Source organism: Bacillus rossius, chromosome 6 (genome assembly GCF_032445375.1).
Source record: "Bacillus rossius redtenbacheri isolate Brsri chromosome 6, Brsri_v3, whole genome shotgun sequence".
Taxonomy (NCBI): Eukaryota; Metazoa; Arthropoda; class Insecta; order Phasmatodea; family Bacillidae; genus Bacillus; species Bacillus rossius.
Window position 1 is genome coordinate 3100027 of NC_086334.1, and position 21293 is coordinate 3121319.

At 44.5% G+C, this 21293-nt stretch overlaps 1 protein-coding gene across 2 annotated transcripts in view; it reads left to right on the top strand.

Annotated features, from left to right (window-relative positions):
- LOC134532511 (alpha-catulin) overlaps positions 1 to 21293 on the top strand; it is a 110941-nt gene that overhangs the window by 45732 nt on the left and 43916 nt on the right. For both annotated transcript variants that reach the window (XM_063368973.1, XM_063368974.1), the window contains exons 2-4: positions 14875 to 15064; positions 17804 to 17964; positions 20951 to 21160. In XM_063368973.1, coding sequence (XP_063225043.1) covers positions 14875 to 15064; positions 17804 to 17964; positions 20951 to 21160 — 561 coding nt within the window. The remainder of the gene's footprint in view (positions 1 to 14874; positions 15065 to 17803; positions 17965 to 20950; positions 21161 to 21293) is intronic.

Here is a 21293-nt window from a genome sequence, read left to right on the forward strand (position 1 = left end):
CCAATGAAGCGTCGAATCACAAGCTACCCAGTGGAGACGCCTCACAATTCAGTACCCAATGAACACGCGTGTTTACTTGAGAAATGCAGAGGATAATGGAGGCTATCCTAGAGGTCATTGAATCCGCGGTCTCGCGGTCTCTACTTATTCTTGTTGAGAACTGGTTGACGGTCTCCCGAAGATGAAGTCGCTCTGGTGTGCACGTGGTGGTCGTGAAGATGCCGGTGCAGAGTCTGATCGCGCAGCTGTCCGGCGACCAGGAGTCTCGGGGGGGCACCCGGGGCGCGGGGAGAGAGTGTCTGCTGGGCCAAGGCCGGGCCCCGCTGGGGCGGGTATCGATTCCCCGGCCTCCAGCGCTGCTGGAGCCTCCCCCGCACGCGCGCGCCCTTCCTGGACGACATCGCGGGCCCCGCGTCGAGGCCTGGCCCTTCGGGCGTCACTTCTCGTCCTGTGACGACGGCCCTTCGACCTGTCTCACGCCTCCACTTCATCCTGAACACACTCGTTTTTGACGTGACAACGTCTAATAAATCGATGAACGCCGGCTGCACGCACGAAAAAAGTGTCCCATTACGCACATTGTCCCGTTACTCTGTGTCCCGTTACGTTCATTGTACGCTTGCGCCGCATCTATCTCTCTTCCACTCGATTGGAACAACGATCGATTTGACTTTTTCGAGGCACATTAAACTTGAAACACTCCCATTCGTTTCCTACTTTTCCTGTCATCGTCCTATCCTTAACAGAATAACACAGATTAGAAGAAGTTAAATTGCAAACATTTACAAACGTTATAGTTAAAATAATCTGTTCGTTAAAGTAATAAACATATTTGAATTAATGAGTGCAAATAAAAGTATATTTATCAATGAAAGTGTTGATTTCATTTCACTCCTTCTTTGTATCCATACAAAAATAGTGATAATTCAATAAAAATGATACAATTATATTCATAAAAGTATGCAATCATTTCATAAATGTTTTGTTATGACGTTGTCCGTAAACCGACTTTACAGACAACCAATTTTTTTTGACATTTTTTTCACTCTTTTCAGAATACAGTTTTAAAACAAGAAATCCGGAAACAGAACTGCTCGTCCGCCTTCGTCGTATTATTAAATGATTTTCCGTAAACAGACGCCACTCGGATATCTTGGTGGTGTTTTCTGTAGCCGCCCAGTGTGTGCGGGCCTTAACTAGGTCATCGTAGGAACTACGCAGGAACTCCGACCTCCGACCTCTGACCTCCGAGTATACACGCTCGCGGCATGGTTAAGAAGGGGGGGGGGGGGGTTGTCTGTAAAGTCGGTTTACGGACGTTAATTTTACGCGATATCGTCATAGGAAAACAATGATGAAAAATTGCATTTTCTTTAATTTTGAAATGTTATTTACAGGTTTTGCAAATTTAAATTTAAATAATTTGTTTATTTATAATCACGAAACAATTAGTTAAAAAAGAGCGCCTTAACCTGTTTGATATTATAGAAGATTTTCTCGCACGGTGGTTGGCCGGTTCTTGCACGCTCGGCTCAGGCGGAACGTGGTTAATTTTTCGTGCGTGAAGCCGGCGTTCATCGATTTATAAGACGTTGCCAAGTCAAAAAAAAAGGCTTTGAAAGTTTTGTCACTACGCTTGGACGATGTTTGCCAACACGAAATAAACTCGGTAACTGGATATTGAGGAAGATGGCCGTCGAGAGGTGGTGCGGGTTGCGACAGGAGCGCTGGGTTGTTGGCAATCCTGGAGGTCGACGTGCCCCGAGTGGGAAGCCTTCTTTTCACAGACGAGAGAGCCAAAACCCGAAGTTCCCCGAAGTTCATGGTTTTTTTATCCCCGTATCTTTGATGTAGCTAACCTAACCAAATCAGCCATCCACAATGTTTTAAAGTATTTATAATGTAGCTAACCTAACCTAATTGACCATTAGTATCCTTTTATCAACAGCGCCATATTTATTTACAATGAACAAAAAAAAAACCGAAGATGCACGTTCGGTAGAGACCGGAAAAATTCGCGGTTTCAATGGCCTTCAGGATAGACTGTACATTTCCTTGTGCACTAGGCCAAATAGCGCTAGTTCATTGGCTGCTGACTTTTAAGTCGTCTCAGCTGGTTTGTCTGTGATTCGATCCTTCTTTGGTTGGAGGTTTATAATTGGTTGAGATTCGTCCAGATGAACAGTAAGCCAATAGCAAAATCATCTAAAGGGTATATGTATTTGACTTCTAGCCTATCGCCGAATGAATCCGCGCATTTTTCCGGTCTCTAACGATCGGGCGTTTGTCTCTCTTGTCTGTGGATAGAAGGCTTCCCGCCCCGAGTCCTGGTCGTAGCGGCACGCGCGCCGGAGGACGACTCCAGTCGCGTGACGTCAGCACCGCGCCCCTCCCCCACCTCCCCCACCCCCCCACGCGGCTGTCTGTTAACAATTCATCGGTCGGTCGGCGACAACCGCTCATTAGTCCCGGCGCGCGGCGTTCCTTTCTCCGGCGAGGCCGCGCCGCTTGCTGGGGCGAGGCTGGTGGTGTTTGGTTTGCTCGGCATTCACGTCTGTGCGTCTCGAGTTGCGTCTCATTGGTTTCAGTTTGGTGATTAGCTCATTGTTTACGTGATAACGTTTCATAAATCGATGAACGCCGGCTGCACGCACGAAAAAGCATGACTCATTGTCACGTTCCGCCTGAGCCGAGCGTGCAAGAACCGGCCGACCGCCGTGCGAGAAAATCTTCTATAATATCAAACAGGTTGAGGCGGGCTTTTTAACTAATTGTTCGTGATTATATTTAAACAAATTATTTAAATTAAATTTGCAAAAAACTATAAATAATATTTCAAAATTAGAAAGTATGCAATTTTTCATCAATGTTTTCTTATGAAGTTATCACGTAAAATTATCGTCCGTAAACCGACTTTGCAGACAAACCCCTTTTTTTTTTCTTCCAATTACTACGTAACAATCAATGCCCCTGATTTTAGGCAGCTGTTTTAGTGTTGTGAGTGTTGCATTCCTGCCAGGCGTCGAAGTAAGTTTAATTTCGATTCATCGCGAAATCGGTGAGGTATAGGGTCAGTAGCACAACGAGGTGACCTTTTTCGTTACTTACAAAAAGCCTTTAAAACCCACATTATTTCTCCGCGTCGCTAAAATATATGGTCAATATGTGTGTTACCCTTGATTATTCCCATTAAATAATTTTACGTCTGCGACAGTGTTCTATTAGACATTACGCAGACACTCGGTGTTTCGTCATAAAAAGTTTCTTTATTATTTTCAAGAAACTGCAAGTTCAATTGGAACTACAGTCTTGGGAAACCACGTGTCGAATATATATGTTTCCAACTTATTTATCGTCGTGGCGTTGATGCCTGTAAGGCCCCGCCTGTCGGTGTGCAGAAATTCAAAAGAAAACACGTTTTTGAAAACTTCTCAGGATATCCGAGCGGTGTCTGTTTGCGAAAAGCATTTATAAATGCGCTGTGGGTGGATGGGTAGTTCTGTTTCCGGATTTATTTTTGAAAAAGTGTGGAAATGGATAAAAGTGTTTCTAGAATATTTTTTTCGCATTAAACATTACGTTAATATTTTTGAATTATGAAGGCACTTCGATTATATATCTATAGTTTAGTTTTCTTCTTCTTTATATAAAGTTATATTTACTGCTCCAATTTCACAGTTACCCTGTGACGACGAGAAAAGCGCGCGCCCGTTGTTTAGAGCTTCGCGCTTAGAGGCGACCCCGCGCCAGAAACACCAGCGAGCGCCGCACTTATCATCCCGCCTCGCTGACACAGAGGCGGGCCCCTGATGGGCGAGCTGGGAGCCAGGCGGCCCGCAGGTCACGCGTGTGATGCGGGCTGCCTACCCTGCCCCGCCTCCAGGGGCGCCAGGACCTTTGTACGATGTTCAGTTCAGTTCAAAAGGTTTATTGAACAGATAAAGAAATACAGAAAAGCCCAAATTGGGCAACAACAAACTTACAAATACATGCCTCAACTAAAAAGCTCTTACATGCCAACAGACATCTATAATGAAAGCACTACAATAAATGAAAATTACAAATACATGTTACAATTAGGGAAAACACTGAAAAACCCTACAACGGAAAAGCAAAATTTAGTAATATACAAGGGCTATAAAAAGTATACGAATAAAAACATAGATATATAAAGGCGAGAAGATAAAAACAAGGAATAACACAGGAGAATTACCGAGCGCCACTCGCGCCCGTAAACGAGGTGAGTAAAGAAGAAAATAAATTACCACTTGCGAAATATGCACATAACAAGAAAATAAGGTAATCGAAACGAACAAAACATTATGCAGGCGAGCAACTGTGCTGCCATCTATAAGAAAGCCCCAGCGGGCAGAAAGTGCCATCGCCACAAACAGGAGAAAAAGAAGGTATGTGCCGCTACCGATAACAGGCACGATAAAGTAAAAATTAAATAACTGCGGCGGCCATATTGGTTGCAGATTGCAATATTAAATCAAAACAGAAAACTAAAAATTAAGAGAGCAAATGTGAGCAACCAAGCCATCAGTAGTGAGAATACGAAATATGAACAAAGTAAATTAAAGTACAAACCATTACCTGGCAGGCGCAGGGCACCAGAGTGGCCCCAAAAGGCTAGTGCACACAACAAGACTGAAATAGACAGAATCACTAAGGCAAGAAACACTGTGTCGCTTACCAGAAGGGCAGGACAACCAATAAGCACAATCAAGGGCAGAAGACCCAGCTTCGCGACATGTTCGTCCCCTCGTTTGGGACTGTGCGACGGTAGTCCTGCCAGGACAAACTTACAACTTGGCTACTCTAGCATCAATCTAAACTGTGGCATTGATCTTTTGCGCCTGATTATATTTACAGTATATTACATCCAGTTTGAACGTAGTAGTAATATTTGTAAGTTTATTATTGACGTGTCCCGTTACGCACATTGTTCCGTTACGCTGTGTCCCGTTACGCTCATTGTACGCTTGCGCCGCATCTATCTCTCTTTCACTCGACTGTTTATAAAGTGAAGTGAAAAGTTAATGTGGTTTTCATTGCTTATTACAACAACAATTTCGGCAATAAAGGTTAATTATTCTTACATTTTAAAAATCTGATTACTAGTATAATTTCAAGTATTTATTTTTATTATTAAAATAAAAATGATTCAATTTTCTTCATAAAAGTATGCAATCATTTCATCAATGTTTTGTTATGACGTTGTCACGTTAAACTATCGTCCGTAAACCGACTTTACAGACAACCAATTTTTTTTTTTAGTTGTGTTTGAGGTTTAACGACAGGCCGCGGACGGCGATGTCGGAGGTCGCGCACACGGCGACACGTGACTGCGCCGGCCTGGGGCAGTCCTGTTGGGGGGGTGGCATGGCTGGGACCTGCGGGTCTTCCCGGTGACGCAGCCGACCACCGCCTCCCGGGGGAAGCCATGCTCATCACTACAGACCGGAACAATTCGCGGATTCATTTCGTGATGGGCTGAAATACAAACATGTGTACAATTCTGCTGGTTCTGCTATTGGCTCGCAGTTTAACTGGAGCTCTCTGGGCCAATGAGAGACTATCGACCGAAGAAGCGTCGAATCACAAGCTACCCAGTGGAAACGCCTCACAATTTAGCACCCAATGAACACGCGTGTTTACTTGAGAAACGCAGAGGTGTAATGGAGGCTAGCCTAGAGGTCATTGAATCCGCTAATTTTTCCGGTCGGTAAACATAACTGTATTTCTGCACGCAAAATAATTAAGAGTAATAAAATAATAACAGGACACGTGTATAAAATTAAGTAAGTTATTATTTGTTTACTAAAATAATCGAGATGAATTTTTTCTAGTAGGTAGTGAAAATCAATAAAAATGCTGAATCTTTAATAATATACAGTAATTTTGAATTATTTTATTTAATGTTAATGTAAAATTATAATGCAAATAAATAATACTTTCGGGAACACGACTTCAGTAGCTACTTCAAACAAATTACGGAAATAAAATAATAATTGAGAGAGGCGTTGCAACGAATGTGCCGGGCACTAGCCAGTAGATGAGCAAACACAGCGAGGATCGGAAGGTGCTCGCACCAGCGGGAATGCAGTGTATGCATTTGGCCAGACGCGCGCCTCTGTGACCAGCGCGCTTTTCGCCGGCGCGAACTGGGTCAGGGGGGGGGGGGGGGGAGAGGGCGCGCACTTTTATTGCAGCCGAGCACGGAAGGGTGTCGTGTCGCTTTAGGGTTCACAGTTAAGTGGTTACCTTTACCCTTTACCTGCACGAAGAGTTGAAAGAGAAATTAATAAAGAAGAGAGTAAGTAGCCTAACAAATATTAGATCGTGGGCTTCCGTGGCCAGTCATTGGCCGAAATTCCGAATTGCCCCGCCACCCATCATCATGCCATCCAATTGTTAGTTTGCCTTGGAGATGTCTGCGACAAATCATGCTGACATTTCTGGTTATTCGTTGTTTCCGCGGACTTGTACAGGAATCCAGAAGCCAAAAAATAGATAGTAACAATTTTGTTAATTTTAAATATTTTTTTCATATTACAGAAGGGAAAAAAAATGGTTGTCTGTAAAGTCGGGTTACGGACGATACTTTAAAGTGACACGTCATAAAAAAACATTGATGAAATGATTGCATACTTTTATGAATAAAATTGAATCATTTTTATTTTAATAATAAAAGAATAAATACTTGAAATTATACTAGTAATCAGATTTTTAAAATGCAAGAATAATTATTAACCTTTTTTTGCCGAAATTGTTGTTGTAATAAGCAATGAAAACCACATTAATTGTTCACTTCACTTTATAAACAGTCAACGAAACAGTTCACGTGTAGACGACTTGTAATTAATTTTAAAAACTGGCGTTTAGCTATAAAGTTTAAATTTAATTATGAACAAGTTTTCATATAAATAAACTGTAATCAAATATCTATCATCAATTATGTGAATCACCATAATTTTTTAGTCAATTGTAACATAACCTATTATTACTGCACTCGCCGACAGCGTAACGGAACAATGAGCGTAACGGGACACAGCGTAACGGAACAATGTGCGTAACGGGACACTTTTTCGTGCGTGCAGTCGGCGTTCATCGATTTATTAGACGTCACGTCAAAAAACTGGCTCCGTGGTCGCCACATGCGTTATAAGCGAAAATTCAATCTTAAGAAATCTACGTGAACAATAAAACCTATTTTTATTCGCCCTCTTCATCATAGGGTTACACTCTCCTGAACGTTGCACTTTTCATTACGATCTCACGAGTCATCGCCTCGACTTTTCCTGTCGGCTGTAACAAAGTTTCACTTGGAACATAATTGGGGCTGTTTGCCTGAGCGAGCAAGACGAGGTTCTAGTTTTCAGTGACATGCGGGCTGATTGACGCGGTATTCATTGCGCTGTACCGGAACACGTACCGTATTTGGTGTGTGTTTCGGTATAGTCCTCGTGGTTTGTGAGCCACGGTAAAATTCACTGACGTCAAAGGCAAGCAACAACTGAATGTTTAATGTGTGCGTTGGATTAAATATTATGTCATTAATATACAAGTATTTTTTATTTTTTTATTTTATTTTCTAGCATTTAAAAATATCTGTTATTTGTGCAATAATTATTTCATTTAAACTTGGAGTAAAATAAGTTTGACTCTTCACCGTTGCAGTACCTGTGTTTTGCCATAACATAAATAAAACCACAGATAAAATTACTGCGGTAACAGTTCCTAACTTTACTTTTGTTTAAATTAAACATCATTGTAAATAGGTCTGGCTCCTCGCACATGCAGCTATGTTAAAAGATAATCGTGACCCTAAAATGTCTTGTTAAAGTTCGATTCATCGCTAACCTGTTATTCGTTTCACACCACCAACTGATGCACACATGGTGTATAACGTTGCACCGGTGCGATATATGTGTGTTCGTTTCTCAAAGATGACGGTACATACGTCACCAATAGAATAGGGACATGCATATTTCGCGAAATTATTCCGAGACTAGTTATAAGTTAAAACAATATAGCACCATCTGAGTTTCGTGATAGAGTGAATTTCCTTCAGGTACCTACATGTCGATTGATACAACACCAATCAGAGTAATTCAGTGCGAAAGCAAACGCGTCCTGACTGGCTCGGTCAAACAAGGCAACGACTTCTCTCGCAGACGGCCGCCAATCACAAGGAAGAAACCGCTGGTGCGGGTATACCATGTTGCAGTCTAATAGGCGTTCAGATTTATCCGCGAAAAATGCCTGCTTCTAGCTCATCAATAGTCTGAGTTTTAGGGGAAATGTTGTGTTTGCAACCACGCAGCTGCTCGCTGCGGTGATCTCCATGTCCTTAGTTGCTTAGTTGCTTAGTTAGGTGCTCGACGGAGCGATGCGACACGCGGTGTGTGAACCCCGGAGGCGGCTGGAGGCGGCTGGAGGCGGCTGGGGGCGGCTGGGGGCGGGCCATGGAGCGCAGCTGTTGGCGCGCGAGGCGGCCAATTACTCGCGTCTCTCTCCGCCGCGCGACCACGTGATGCACGGCGCCGCGACGCTGGAGCTGGCGTCCTGCCAGGGCGTCAATGGCCGCCTCTACCCCGCCCGCCGCCCGTCACACCACGCCAGCTCTTCGCCCGCTTCCTGAGACTGTGATATCAGTAGGGACCGGAAAAATACGCGGATTCATTCGGCGATAAGCTAGAAGTCAAATACATATACCTTTTAGATGATTTTGCTATCGGCTTACTGTTCATATGGACGAATCTCAACCAATTATAAAAACCTCCAACCAAAGAAAGGATCGAATCACAGACAAACCAGCTGAGACGACTTACAAGTCAGCAGCCAGTGAACTGGCGTTATTTGGCCGAGTGTACAGGGAAATGTGCAGTCTATCCTGAAGGCCATTGAAACGGCGAATTTTTCCTGTCTCTAGCAATAGATCATCACGATATAGGTATTCGGTGACGCGCATATCGACAAGATATTCCGGGGCGATCTCAAAACTATCGTCCCCCTCCCCCAAAATTGCATTAACACACACGATAATATAATTTACGGTGAAACATCCGTAGAAATCACCTTAAATAAACAAAAAAAAATTCCCATTCGGCACAGTCTACAGGCGCAGCTAGATTTCTTCTGCAAATATTTTGGAAACTTCTATAAACTTCTGAAACACGACATCTCTTTATCTTCTCCAATATTACAAAATTAAAGATTAATTTTTTTTCCTATTTTCCATTCAGCGAAAATATTATGAATGTTTTTAAGTCAATGCATGTCCAGCATTGAATAGCTAAGAACGAATTTTATGCCATCCAAGGTAAGTTATTAAAATTTTTTTTGACCTTCAAAGAATTTTTTTCATCCCTTGCACTAATAACGTGGTCGTGTTAAAACTTGCTTTAGACGAAGATTTGAAATAATATTAACATTTTACAAAATAAATTCGAACGAATTGATACCAAGGAAGTTTATTTTTTTTTGACGTGACGTCTAATAAATAGAGACCGGAAAAATTCGCGGATTCATTCGGCGATAGGCTAGAAGTCAAATACATATACCTTTAAGATGATTTTTCTATTGGCTTAATGTTCATCTGGACGAATCTCAACCAATTATAAACCTCCAACCGAAGAAGGATCGAATCATAGACAAACCAGCTGAGACGACTTACAAGTCAGCAGCCAATGAACTGGCGTTATTTGGCCGAGTGTACAGGGGTATGTGCAGTCTATCCTGAAGGCCATCGAAACCGCGAATTTTTCCGGTCTCTACTAATAAATCAATGAACGCCGGCTGCACGTACGAAAAAGTGTCCCGTAACGCACATTGTCCCATTACGCTGTGTCCCGTTACGCTCATTGTACGCTTGCGCCGCATCTATATCTCTTCCACTCGATTGGAACAACCATCGATTTTACTTTTTCGAGGCACATAAATTTGAAACACTCCCATTCGTTTCCTACTTTTCCTATCCTTAACAGAATAACACAGATTGGAAGAAGTTAAGTAGCAAACATGTATAAAAGTTATATTTAAAATAATCTCTTCGTTAAAGTAATAAACATATTTGAATTAATAAGTGCAAATAAAAGTAAATTTATCAATTAAATTGTAGATTTAATTTCATTCCTTCTTTGTATCCATACAAAATAGTGATAATTAAATAAAAATGATTCAATTTTATTCATAAAAGTATGCAATAATTTCATCAATGTTTTGTTATGACGTTGTCACGTTAAACAATCGTCCGTAAATCGACTTTACTGACAACCAATTTTTTTAATTTTTTTTTCGGTTTCAAGACCTGTTTCTATGGACGTAATTCGTGTTATCTGTTCGAGCTGCTCGGGACTGCTCCGGCCCCGCAGTGCGCAGTTGTGGTCGCCTGCCGACAAGGAGGGGGGGGGGGGGGGGGCAGCCATCACGGCGCCCTGACGGTCACGTGACAAACGGCCAGTCACGCAGCTGATTGTGAACACACGCTCTGCGATACAAGACACGGCAAGCAACTAAGGTCATGGAAATCACATCAGCGAGCAGCTACGTGGTTACCAACAACAACAACGTCATTTCCTCTGAAACTCCGACTATTGATGACTAGAGACCGGAAAAATTCGCGTTTACAATGGCCTTCAGGATAGACTGCACATTTCCCTGTACACTCGGCCAAATAACTCCAGATAATTGGCTGCTGACTTGTAAGTCGTCTCAGCTGGTTTGTCTGTGATTCGATCCTTCTTTGGTTGGAGGTTTATAATTGGTTGAGATTCGTCCAGATGAACAGTAAGCCGATAGCAAAATCATCTGAAAGGTGTATGTATTTGACTTATAGCATATCGCATGAATGAATCCGCGAATTTTTCCTGTCCCTATTTATGACGTATGTTAGTCATCGTCGTGAGTGACAGTCGTGCTCGATGTGGGGTCGGGGGGTGGTGTTCCCGCGCACGTGCGCCGAGGGACAGGTGGTGGGCGTGTCCGGGGGAGTGTGCCTCCAATCAATAGAGCGGTGTTCCCTGCCCCTCCAGACCAGCCCTTGCTGTCGCCAGCACTTCTTCCTACAGCGTGTCTTCTTCCGACATGCAGCAGCGCACTCTTACAAGAGGGCGAGGTCTCGCGCGTCACGCTACAAGGTGGGCGGGTGGCCTCCGTCTGCGCTTCCGGGGACTGCTTTCTTTCTGCATTCGTCGTGCACACGTGCACTTCACTTTGCCAATCGTGCAACGATATTAAAAAAAGTAAATTATTTATCTATTTTTATCACACTACGACTAATAGAACTCATCATTGGTTTTGTAACAATACCATTTCACTAGGGACATGTATATTTCGCGAAAAGATTCTGAGACTAGCTGAAAGTTAAACCAATGTATCATCGTTTGTGAGTCATGATTGGATGAGTTTCTTTCAGGTAAATGTCGATTGTTAAGCCACCAATCACAGCTATTCAGTGCGGAAGCAAACGCTTCCTGATTGGCTCGGCTAAATGAGGTAACGACTTCTCTCGCCGACGGCCGCCAATCACAAGGAAGAAACCGCTGGTGCGCGTATACCTTGTTGAAGTCTAACAAGCGTTCTGATTTATTCGCGAAAAATGCCTGTCCCTACGATATCACGCATTTGATGATTCTGTTTGCCATGGCAAGCTTTGATTTATTTATTTTTTTTATTTCAATATATTTTTTATTACAACGACGTGCATTGAATTAATATAGCATCCATAAATATTTAGCACCGTCGTTTCCATTGGACTTGTATTCTAGAGAGCCCGGTTCTCAATCCCGGTCCTAGCCATCTTTAATTTGTTTCACCACTTTACCAGAGGTCTCTCAGGGCAGATGCTAGTATATTTGCCAACTGCCTTGACTAATTGATAGAGACCTGCAAAATTCGTGGTTTCGATGGCCTTCAGGATAGACTGAACATACCCCTGTAAACTCGGACAAATAACGCAAGTTCATTGGCTGTCGACTTGTAATTCGTCTCAGCTGGTTTGTCTGTGATTCGATCCTTCTTTGGTTGAGGGTTTATAACTGGCTCAGATTCGTCCAGATAAACAGTAAGCCAATAGCAAAATTATCTGAGAGATAGGCCTATATGTGTATGAATTCTAATCTTTCACCGAATGAATCCGCGAATTTTGCAGGTCTCTACTGATTGATTTTCATGTTGCTTTGATTTGTGTAGTATGATGGCCACTACGTAGGGTCCGGAAAAATTCGCGGATTCAATGACCTCTAGGATAGCCTCCATTATCCTCTGCATTTCTCAAGTAAACACGCGTGTTCATCGGTTACTAAACTGTGAGGCGTCTCCACTGGGTAGCTTGTGATTCGACGCTTCTTTGGTCGATAGTCTCTCATTGGCCCAGAGAGCTCCAGTTAAACTGCGAGCCAATAGCAGAACCAGCTGAATAGTACACATGTTTGAATTTCAGCCTGTCACGAAATGAATCAGCGAATTTTTACGGTCTCTACCACTATGATATTTTAAATTACAACATATTGGTTTTTTAAGTAATAAGTATACTTATAAATTTTAGACTTCCTATACAAAATCATAAAAAAATGTTCCCTGACCAATTAATAAGGCAGAAGCTACGCAGCACAAGAATAAGGAAAGTATTTTTCGATGCAAATAATTTGTAGGGACTGGTTCGGGGAGACGGCGTGCAAGGTGTCTGAGGAGTGTTGTCGGCCTGCGACTGTACACATGAGACGTGTGGGGGGTGGGCAGGGGTGAGTGAGTGAGTAGACGCGCCGAGGAAGGCGGACAGAGTCTCCGCTGCGACACCCGGGTGGTAGAAGGGTTGCCCCCGTTTCTCACCGCCCCTGTTCCTCCGCGTCACGGCTTCCGGCTGGCTTCCGGGGACACGGGTCCGGGGGAGGGGGAGGGGGGTGGAAGAGGGAGAGGGATCTATATTTACGAGTCCCCTCCCCTCCCCCCACCACTCGCGGAGGAGATAAAAGGCCAGTTCGCAGAATGTCGCTCCCTCGGCGCGGCCGAGAATAATTCCGCGTCGGACGCAGGGGTTGTCGGATGTTACGTCACCGTGCGTGAAGTCGTAATTACAAGCCTCGTTCGCACCAGGGACGCAACTAGGCTCGTTCCCACCCGGGGCGTAACTAGACTCGTCCCCACCCGGGGCAAGAACCAATCAATCTAAAAACCTTTTCCCGACAAACACCTCATATCGACACTACACATATGTATTCCACTATTACAAATATTTTTTTTTATTAATCTTAGATAGCAAATAAATATATTTATTTATAGTCATTTCATTTTCAAAACATCGCAAGTTGGACAGTACGTGAAAAATATAAGTTTTAAAATATTTCACGTTATAAATCATACAAATTATTCAGTTCATCTGCCCTCCGACATTTTTTGTGTTCTCTCACTACGGTATCAAGTAAAAATCTATAGTGATAATTAGGGACCGGAAAAATTTCGCGGTTCAATGACCTCCAGGATGAACTCCATAGTTCTACGTACACTCGGTCAAATGCCACCCACTCATCGGCTGCTGTCTTGTGAAACGTCCCAGCGTAGCAGCCTGTGGTTCGATACAGCTTTGGTCGGGTGTTTCTCATTGGCCCAGAGTCACCCAGGTGAGTGGTGAGCCAATGGCAGAGGCAGCACTGAGGTATAACTATTTGTATTTTAGCCTATCGCGAAATGAATTTGCGAATTTTTCCGGTCTCTAGTGATGATCACTCTGCGGCGCCCAGGGCAGAGGCCCCGTCTGTCCTCTCTAGTTACTGGTCGAGACGAAGGGCGTAACCGATTTTTAAATCGAGAATTCCCAGTACTTTCGGGACTAGGTAGTTTTTATTTTATTTTTATTAACGGTGCAGTAGTCGGGGATTGAAGTAGTAATAGTTTTGAACGATTAATCAAGTTTAGTGACCAAAATTTGTTACAATTTTTGATTGAAAAAAAAAATGGGTAACTGTAAAGTCGGTTTACGGACAATAATTTTCGTGATAACGTCATATGAAAACATTGATGAAAAATTGCATACTTTTTATCTTGAAATATTATTTACAGTTTTTGAAATTTAAATTGATTGAAATAATTTGCTTATAATATATTCACGAATAATTTATTAGTTAAAAAGCAAATTCATTAGTTAAAAAGCCCGCCTTAACCTGTTTGATATTATAGAAGATTTTCTCGCACGGTGGTTGGCCTGTTATTGCACGCTCGGCTCAGGCGGAACGTGACAATGAGTCATGCTTTTTCGTGCGTGCAGCCGGCGTTCATCGATTTATAAGACGTTATCACGTCAAAAAAAAAGTTTCTACTTACGTGTCTCAGTCTTACTTTGAATCTTTAACGATCTTTAACGTTGTAGAAAAATCTTTCTAACGCATGCCAAACCACAGGATTTTTAACTTAAAATAACGTTATTCTTTTCATACAAAACTTACAACGGCCCGCCCACCGAGGCGCGCTCGTCGGAGGAGAGGAGAGTGCCAGAGGAAAGTAACCTGAGTGCAGTGGGAGACGAGAGCTCGTGTTGTCGATGTGGAGTGCCGAGAGTGCCGAAACTCCCGGTCCTCAAGCTACACGGAAAGCCCCGGTGATTGTTGCCGGCGATGGTCGGTGATTGTTGCCGGCGATGGTCGGTGATTGTAGCCGGTGATGGTCGGTGATTGTTGCCGGTGATTTCTGCCAGTGATGGCCGGTGGTTATTGCCGGTGATGGTCGGTGATTGCTGCCAGTGATGGTCGGTGATTGTTGCCGGTGGTTGTTGCCGGTGATGGTCGGTGATTGCTGCCACTGATGGTCGGTGATTGCTGCCAGTGATGGCTGGTGATTGGTGCCGGTGATGGTGACTGGTGCCGCTGGTTGCAGATCTCGACGCTGGTGACGCACCGCGAGCGGCCGCTGTGCTCGGAGCGCAGTCTGCGCGCAGTGGCGCGGGTGGGGCAGGCAGTCAACCTGGCCGTGGAGCGCTTCGTGACGGTGGGCGAGACCATCGCCGACGACAACCCCGAGATCAAGGTGGACATGTACGAGGCCTGCAAGGAGGCGCGCGCCGCAGGTGACGCCCCCTCTATCCCCTCGCTCCCTCCCTCCCGTGTTGTCGTGCAAGCAGTCTCTAGAGACCGGGAGACTGTCTCCTTTCGAGACAGGCTGGAATCCAAATAATTTTACTTTAGTGCTTCTTCTACCACTGGTTCACTGTTAATCTGGAGTAATGAGGGCCAATTAGATACCCTCACTCATAGAAGTGTCGAATCACAGATACTCAGTCGAGACGACTCACAAATCGGCAGCCAATGAACAGTTGGAATTTGCCGAGTGTGTAGAGTGTAGTGGAGTCTATCCTGGAGGTAATTGAACCCGCGAATTATTCCGGTCTCTAGTAACTATTCACATTACTTATGTTTTCACCTTCTAAAGTAGTTTCACGGTTGAAAATTTCTCGCCACAGAAATATGTCGAATATTTGTTTATTAACATCCAAGTAGGATAACTTAACAAGACACAAATTATGCTTTCCCCAGGTGGGCTCCTACCTTTATAGTAAAGTAATGTGCATGCTTGCTATTGGCATATTTCGAACTTTTTCAAGAGTCTATTTAAATATTATAAAATGAAGTTAGTTGAGACAGTTCAATAAAATATTGTTTTTACTAATTATGTATATGTTTATCATATTTCTGTTTGAAGCGTTTCAGTGAAGTATTACCAACATATCAGGATATTTTAAACTCTGAAACTGTTGAAAGGATATTTCAAGCAGGGCTTTTGCGAGTGCTGGGTCGAAGCCAGGAGAGCGAATACAAGAAGGGGGGAGAGCGGGTGGGATTTAAGGCTTGGTTTTTAAAATACGTTCGCAAAAACCCAAGAAGCACAAGACGCAACACCTTAAATATCAACGCTGTAAAATACCCCTTTATATATATTACGCACGACTTAAAAATCCCAACTTCTTTCGTTTCGGCCTGCGTTTCCACCTCCTATATTGTAAGTGTAGTAGGTATTCTGGAATATTCTAAACATGGGTGCTTTGTATGTGTTTAAAAAGCATTGTTTATGTTTTTATTAAATTCGTCGTGTTTCCACTTACTAACTTTTTGAACATGAATTAAATTGCTGAGGATTTTACAGGCTGTATTATAAACAGTCATAAAAAGTAAATAAGAATAAATTTTTTACTACAGTTTTAGGATTTCAGATTTTAAGATTGCTCACGGTCTTGTGACTGTCGTGATTTTAAAAACTGAGCGTGTTTTTTTTTCTTGCGTTAGTTTTGTGCTGCGTCGTAGCGCACTTGCGAAGTTTATGATCCCGGTATAAGGGGCTAAAGTCCCTTCCTTCTGATCACAGATCACACTGGATATCTCCTGGGGATCAGGAGATCCAGGAACGAACATTAGTTCGTGAACAGGAGGGTCTGGAGGTGTCTAGTCAGGGATGACTTAAAGAAGACTTCTCGGGAGGTCTTATCGCACAAAGAAAGGATGCAGTTGCACAAAAATTGCACGTAAGCTCAGAGAATAGCCTTGGGATATTTACAAATTCGTGGTCTCAAATACTGAACCTTAATACGTAGTTTCATGCAACTATTGATGACAAATATTTTTAACACTCGTTGACTTATAATTAAAACATCGTACCTCAGAAGTAACAAACTATACAGCAGTAGTACTCTTTAAATAAATTGTATTATATGCTTAGTTATTATTTGTGTGCTTAACTTAAGTTGAGTTACGAGATTTTCTACCTAATAATGCAAATTAAAAAAAACATGTTAATCTTTGAGATACGAGTTCTTCATTCTAAGTCGACGTCATGAATTGATATATTTAAGCATACATAACTTAAAAAAAAAACATGTGAGCTATTATTTAGTACTCGCCAGAGATGTATAACATCTAACCACGGTAAATTCATGAGTTCTCGTGTTGCAAATACACTTCAAATACGAAACTCAGACACGAATATTATGTAGAATATTAATTTTTTTTTAAATATTGCTGAGCGCGATAAATATATCGGCAAATTGTGTTTTCAACTACATTTCTCGACACAAATAACACGTAGTTTCCGCACCCGCCGCTAGAATTCGTTGGCGGAGCAGCTCCGTCGAGTATTGAATCATTTGATTAGCAGACAAAAAATTAAAAATATGTAATGAAACGGCTCCGGTAAAAGCGAAAAAAGACTTGAAAAAAATACTAAACCTCAACTTTAGACCTTTAGCTTAGTGGATTTTCCTTCGCGCCATCCTCCACAGATGTCAGCACCGTAGTTACATATTTCCGTTTAAAGCTACTGATTTTTTTTTATTCACGAAATCACTTCTATTAATTGCCGTATACCGAGAGCTGAGATGTTTACACATCAAAATTAATGGGAGTTTCGGGCTCGGAAGGTTGTACCATCCGTGTGTAATGACTGTCAAGTGTATGACTTGTCACTTTCCAGTGGCTGTCCGGTGACAGTCCTGTGTATGTCCGGTGGCTGTCCGGTGTTTGTCTGGTGTCTGTCCGGTGCTCGCCCTGTGACTGTCCGACGTCTGTCCTGTGTGTCCGGTGTCTATCCGGTGACTGTCCGATGTCTGTCCGAATTCTGTTCGGTGTATGTTCGGTGGCTGTCCAACGACTGTCCGGTGTCTGTCATGTGAATATCCGCTGTCTGGCCGGTGACTGTTTTTGTGTATGCCTGATGACTGACCGGTGTCAGTCCGGCGTGTGTCCGGCGTGTGACCAGTGTCTGTCCGGTAACTGTCCGGTGGCTGTCGTGTGAGGTGATGTGGGGCGTGTGCCCGCAGGCTCGGCCATCGAGAAGCTGTGCGAGGCGGCGCTGGAGGACTCCCTGACGGACCGCGGCGCCGTGGTGCGCGCGGCTCGCTGCCTGCTGGCCTCCGTGACTCGCGTGCTGCTGCTGGCCGACATCGTGGTCGTCAAGCAGCTGCTGCTGGCCAAGGACAAGGTGCCGTCCGCCGTGTCCGTCCGCCGTCTGCCATCTGCCATCTGCCATCTGCCATCAGCCATGTTCATCAGCCATCTGCCATCAGCCATCAGCCATCAGCCATCAGCCATCAGCCATCAGCCATCTGCCATCTGCCATCATCCATCAGCCATCAGCCATCTGCCATGTCCATCAGCCATCAGCCATCAGCCATCAGCCATCTGCCATGAGCCATCTGCCATCAGCCATGAGCCATCAGCCATCTGCCATCTGCCATCAGCCATCAGCCATCAGTCATCAGCCATCAGCCATAAGCCATCAGCCATCAGCCATCAGCCATCAGCCATCAGCCATCAGCCATCTGCCATCAGCCATCTGCCATCAGCCATCTGCCATCAGCCATCTGCCATCTGCCATCAGCCATCTGCCATGTCCATCAGCCATCTGCCATCTGCCATCAGCCATCTGCCATCAGCCATCGGCCATCAGCCATCTGCCATCAGCCATCGGCCATCAGCCATCTGCCATCTGCCATCTGCCATCTGCCATCAGCCATCTGCCATCAGCCATCAGCCATCAGCCATCTGCCATCTGCCATCAGCCATCAGCCATCAGCCATCTGCCAACAGCCATCTGCCATCAGCCATCTGCCATCAGCCATCTGCCATCTGCCATCAGCCATCTGCCATGTCCATCAGCCATCTGCCATCTGCCATCAGCCATCTGCCATCAGCCATCGGCCATCAGCCATCTGCCATCTGCCATCTGCCATCAGCTATCTGCCATCAGCCATCAGCCATCAGCCATCTGCCATCAGCCATCTGCCATCTGCCATCAGCCATCTGCCATGTCCATCAGCCATCAGCCATCAGCCATCAGCCATCAGCCATCTGCCATCAGCCATCTGCCATCAGCCATCTGCCATCAGCCATCTGCCATCAGCCATCAGCCATCTGCCATGTCCATCAGCCATCTGCCATCTGCCATCTGCCATCAGCCATCAGCCATCTGCCATCAGCCATCAGCCATCAGCCATCGGCCATCAGCCATCTGCCATCTGCCATGTCCATCAGCCATCTGCCATCTGCCATCAGCCATGAGCCATCAGCCATCTGCCATCTGCCATCAGCCATCAGCCATCAGTCATCAGCCATCAGCCATAAGCCATCAGCCATCAGCCATCAGCCATCAGCCATCAGCCATCAGCCATCTGCCATCAGCCATCAGCCATCTGCCATCTGCCATCAGCCATGAGCCATGAGCCATCTGCCATCTGCCATCAGCCATCAGCCATCTGCCATCAGCCATGAGCCATCAGCCATCAGCCATGAGCCATCAGCCATCAGCCATAAGCCATCAGCCATCAGCCATCAGCCATCAGCCATCAGCCATCAGCCATCAGCCATCAGCCATCAGCCATGAGCCATCAGCCATCTGCCATCTGCCATCAGCCATCAGCTATCTGCCATCAGCCATGAGCCATCAGCCATCTGCCATCTGCCATCAGCCATCAGCCATCAGTCATCAGCCATCAGCCATAAGCCATCAGCCATCAGCCATCAGCCATCAGCCATCTGCCATCAGCCATCTGCCATCAGCCATCAGTCATCAGCCATCTGCCATGTCCATCAGCCATCTGCCATTAGCCATCAGCCATCAGCCATCAGTTATGTTGGGCATAACAACCACAATACACTACACTTCCTGTACTCTTACACAAGATTCTTCTGGAGATATTCTATCATTTTTGCATGTATAAAATACGTTTTTCTAAAGATAAAAAAAAGTACTGAGTTAACTATTGGAGGTACACAAAGCATAAATTCCCGGGGAAAAATACCGGACCCAGTATTAATGTGATCAACATTTTTTTAGCGATGCAGCTGTTTTCGTGTAACTATACAAATTTACAAATATATCTGCCGTTAAAACCTGATAATTTTTTTTTTCCATTAGCAAAAGAAAAAAAAATTAAAAGTTTATGTCGCAACAATTGGATGAATGAAAAAGAAAAACGACTTCACACACTTGCTGTTTCATTCATGCAGACGTGGCATGGCCACCGCCTAGGTCCAACAGCACACGTGGTCAAGCATTTCAATATTATCACATAAGCCTTTAGCGTCTATGACTATAACATTTTTTTCCCCTGCTATAACATTTTTTTGGACGGATGGATGTAACTTTTCGGGCCTTCTGATTGGCTGGAGGTCACACACTGTTAGAAATCAAAGTAAAAAAAAATAAAAACAAAGGAGGAATAAACTGAAATAAATGAATAGTTCGTTATAACTGAATCTTCGTGGGAACCACGCCGTGTTTCGACTTCCGAGTGGAAGGTTTCTGGTGTGTTGTTGACGTGCCAACAATGATGTGTTGGACTTGTGTTCCAAGTAAGTGAACTCAACGTTCGTAAATTGTGTGTGTGTGTGTGTGTGTGTGTGTGTATCAGTGGCGGATCCAAGGGGGGCCACCAGGGGCAAGTGTCCCCCCCCCCCCCCGAAAAACCAGTTGTCTGCTACATTAATATTGCCGGCAAAAAAGATTGTTTCTTGAACCAATAAAATATTTTAATATAATTAATGAATTTATTGTAGAATCATAAAAACTGGTGGTTGGATATGATGTGTAGTGTGAGTAGATTAAATACAAATTTAGTAATTTAAGACATTTTTTTCTCTGGTTATTTTGAAATCCTCTGGATCCGACACTGGTGTGTGTGTGTGTATATATAAAATATGTTGAGGTTCGGCCATTCAAAAAGTCCAAACGTTTAACAGTGTTAAACGTAGATACATAATGATGACTTGTAACGGGACGACGTCGGAAGAAGATGCGCGCCGATGCCAAACCACCTGAGGACTGTGATAGCGAGAGCGCGCTCGTAGGTACGTGAGTGTGACTTTGTGGAGGCTGCGTGTGGAGGTGGCATGCGAAGGAGGTGGCACGTGGAGGAGGTGGCACGTGGAGGAGGCGGCATGTGGAGGAGGTTGCATGCGGCCCGCAGGTGGCGCGCAGCCTGGGGCGGCTGGAGAGCGTCAGCAACTTCACGGAGTTCGTGAAGGCGTTCAGCCAGTTCGGCGCCGAGATGGTGGAGCTGGCGCACCTGACGGGCGACCGCCAGAACGACATGAAGGACGAGCGGCGGCGCGCGCAGATGGCAGCGGCTCGCCAGGTGCTGGAGCGCTCCACCATGATGCTGCTCACCTCGTCCAAGGTCAGCGCTCACACGCTGCAGTTGCAGGCGCAGATCAGTAGCGGATCCAATGGGGGGCTAAGGGGCTCAAGCCCCCTCCAAAAGCATCTGGGTCCACTATGGTTTTAGTGTTTGCCTTGATAAAGCCTAGCCT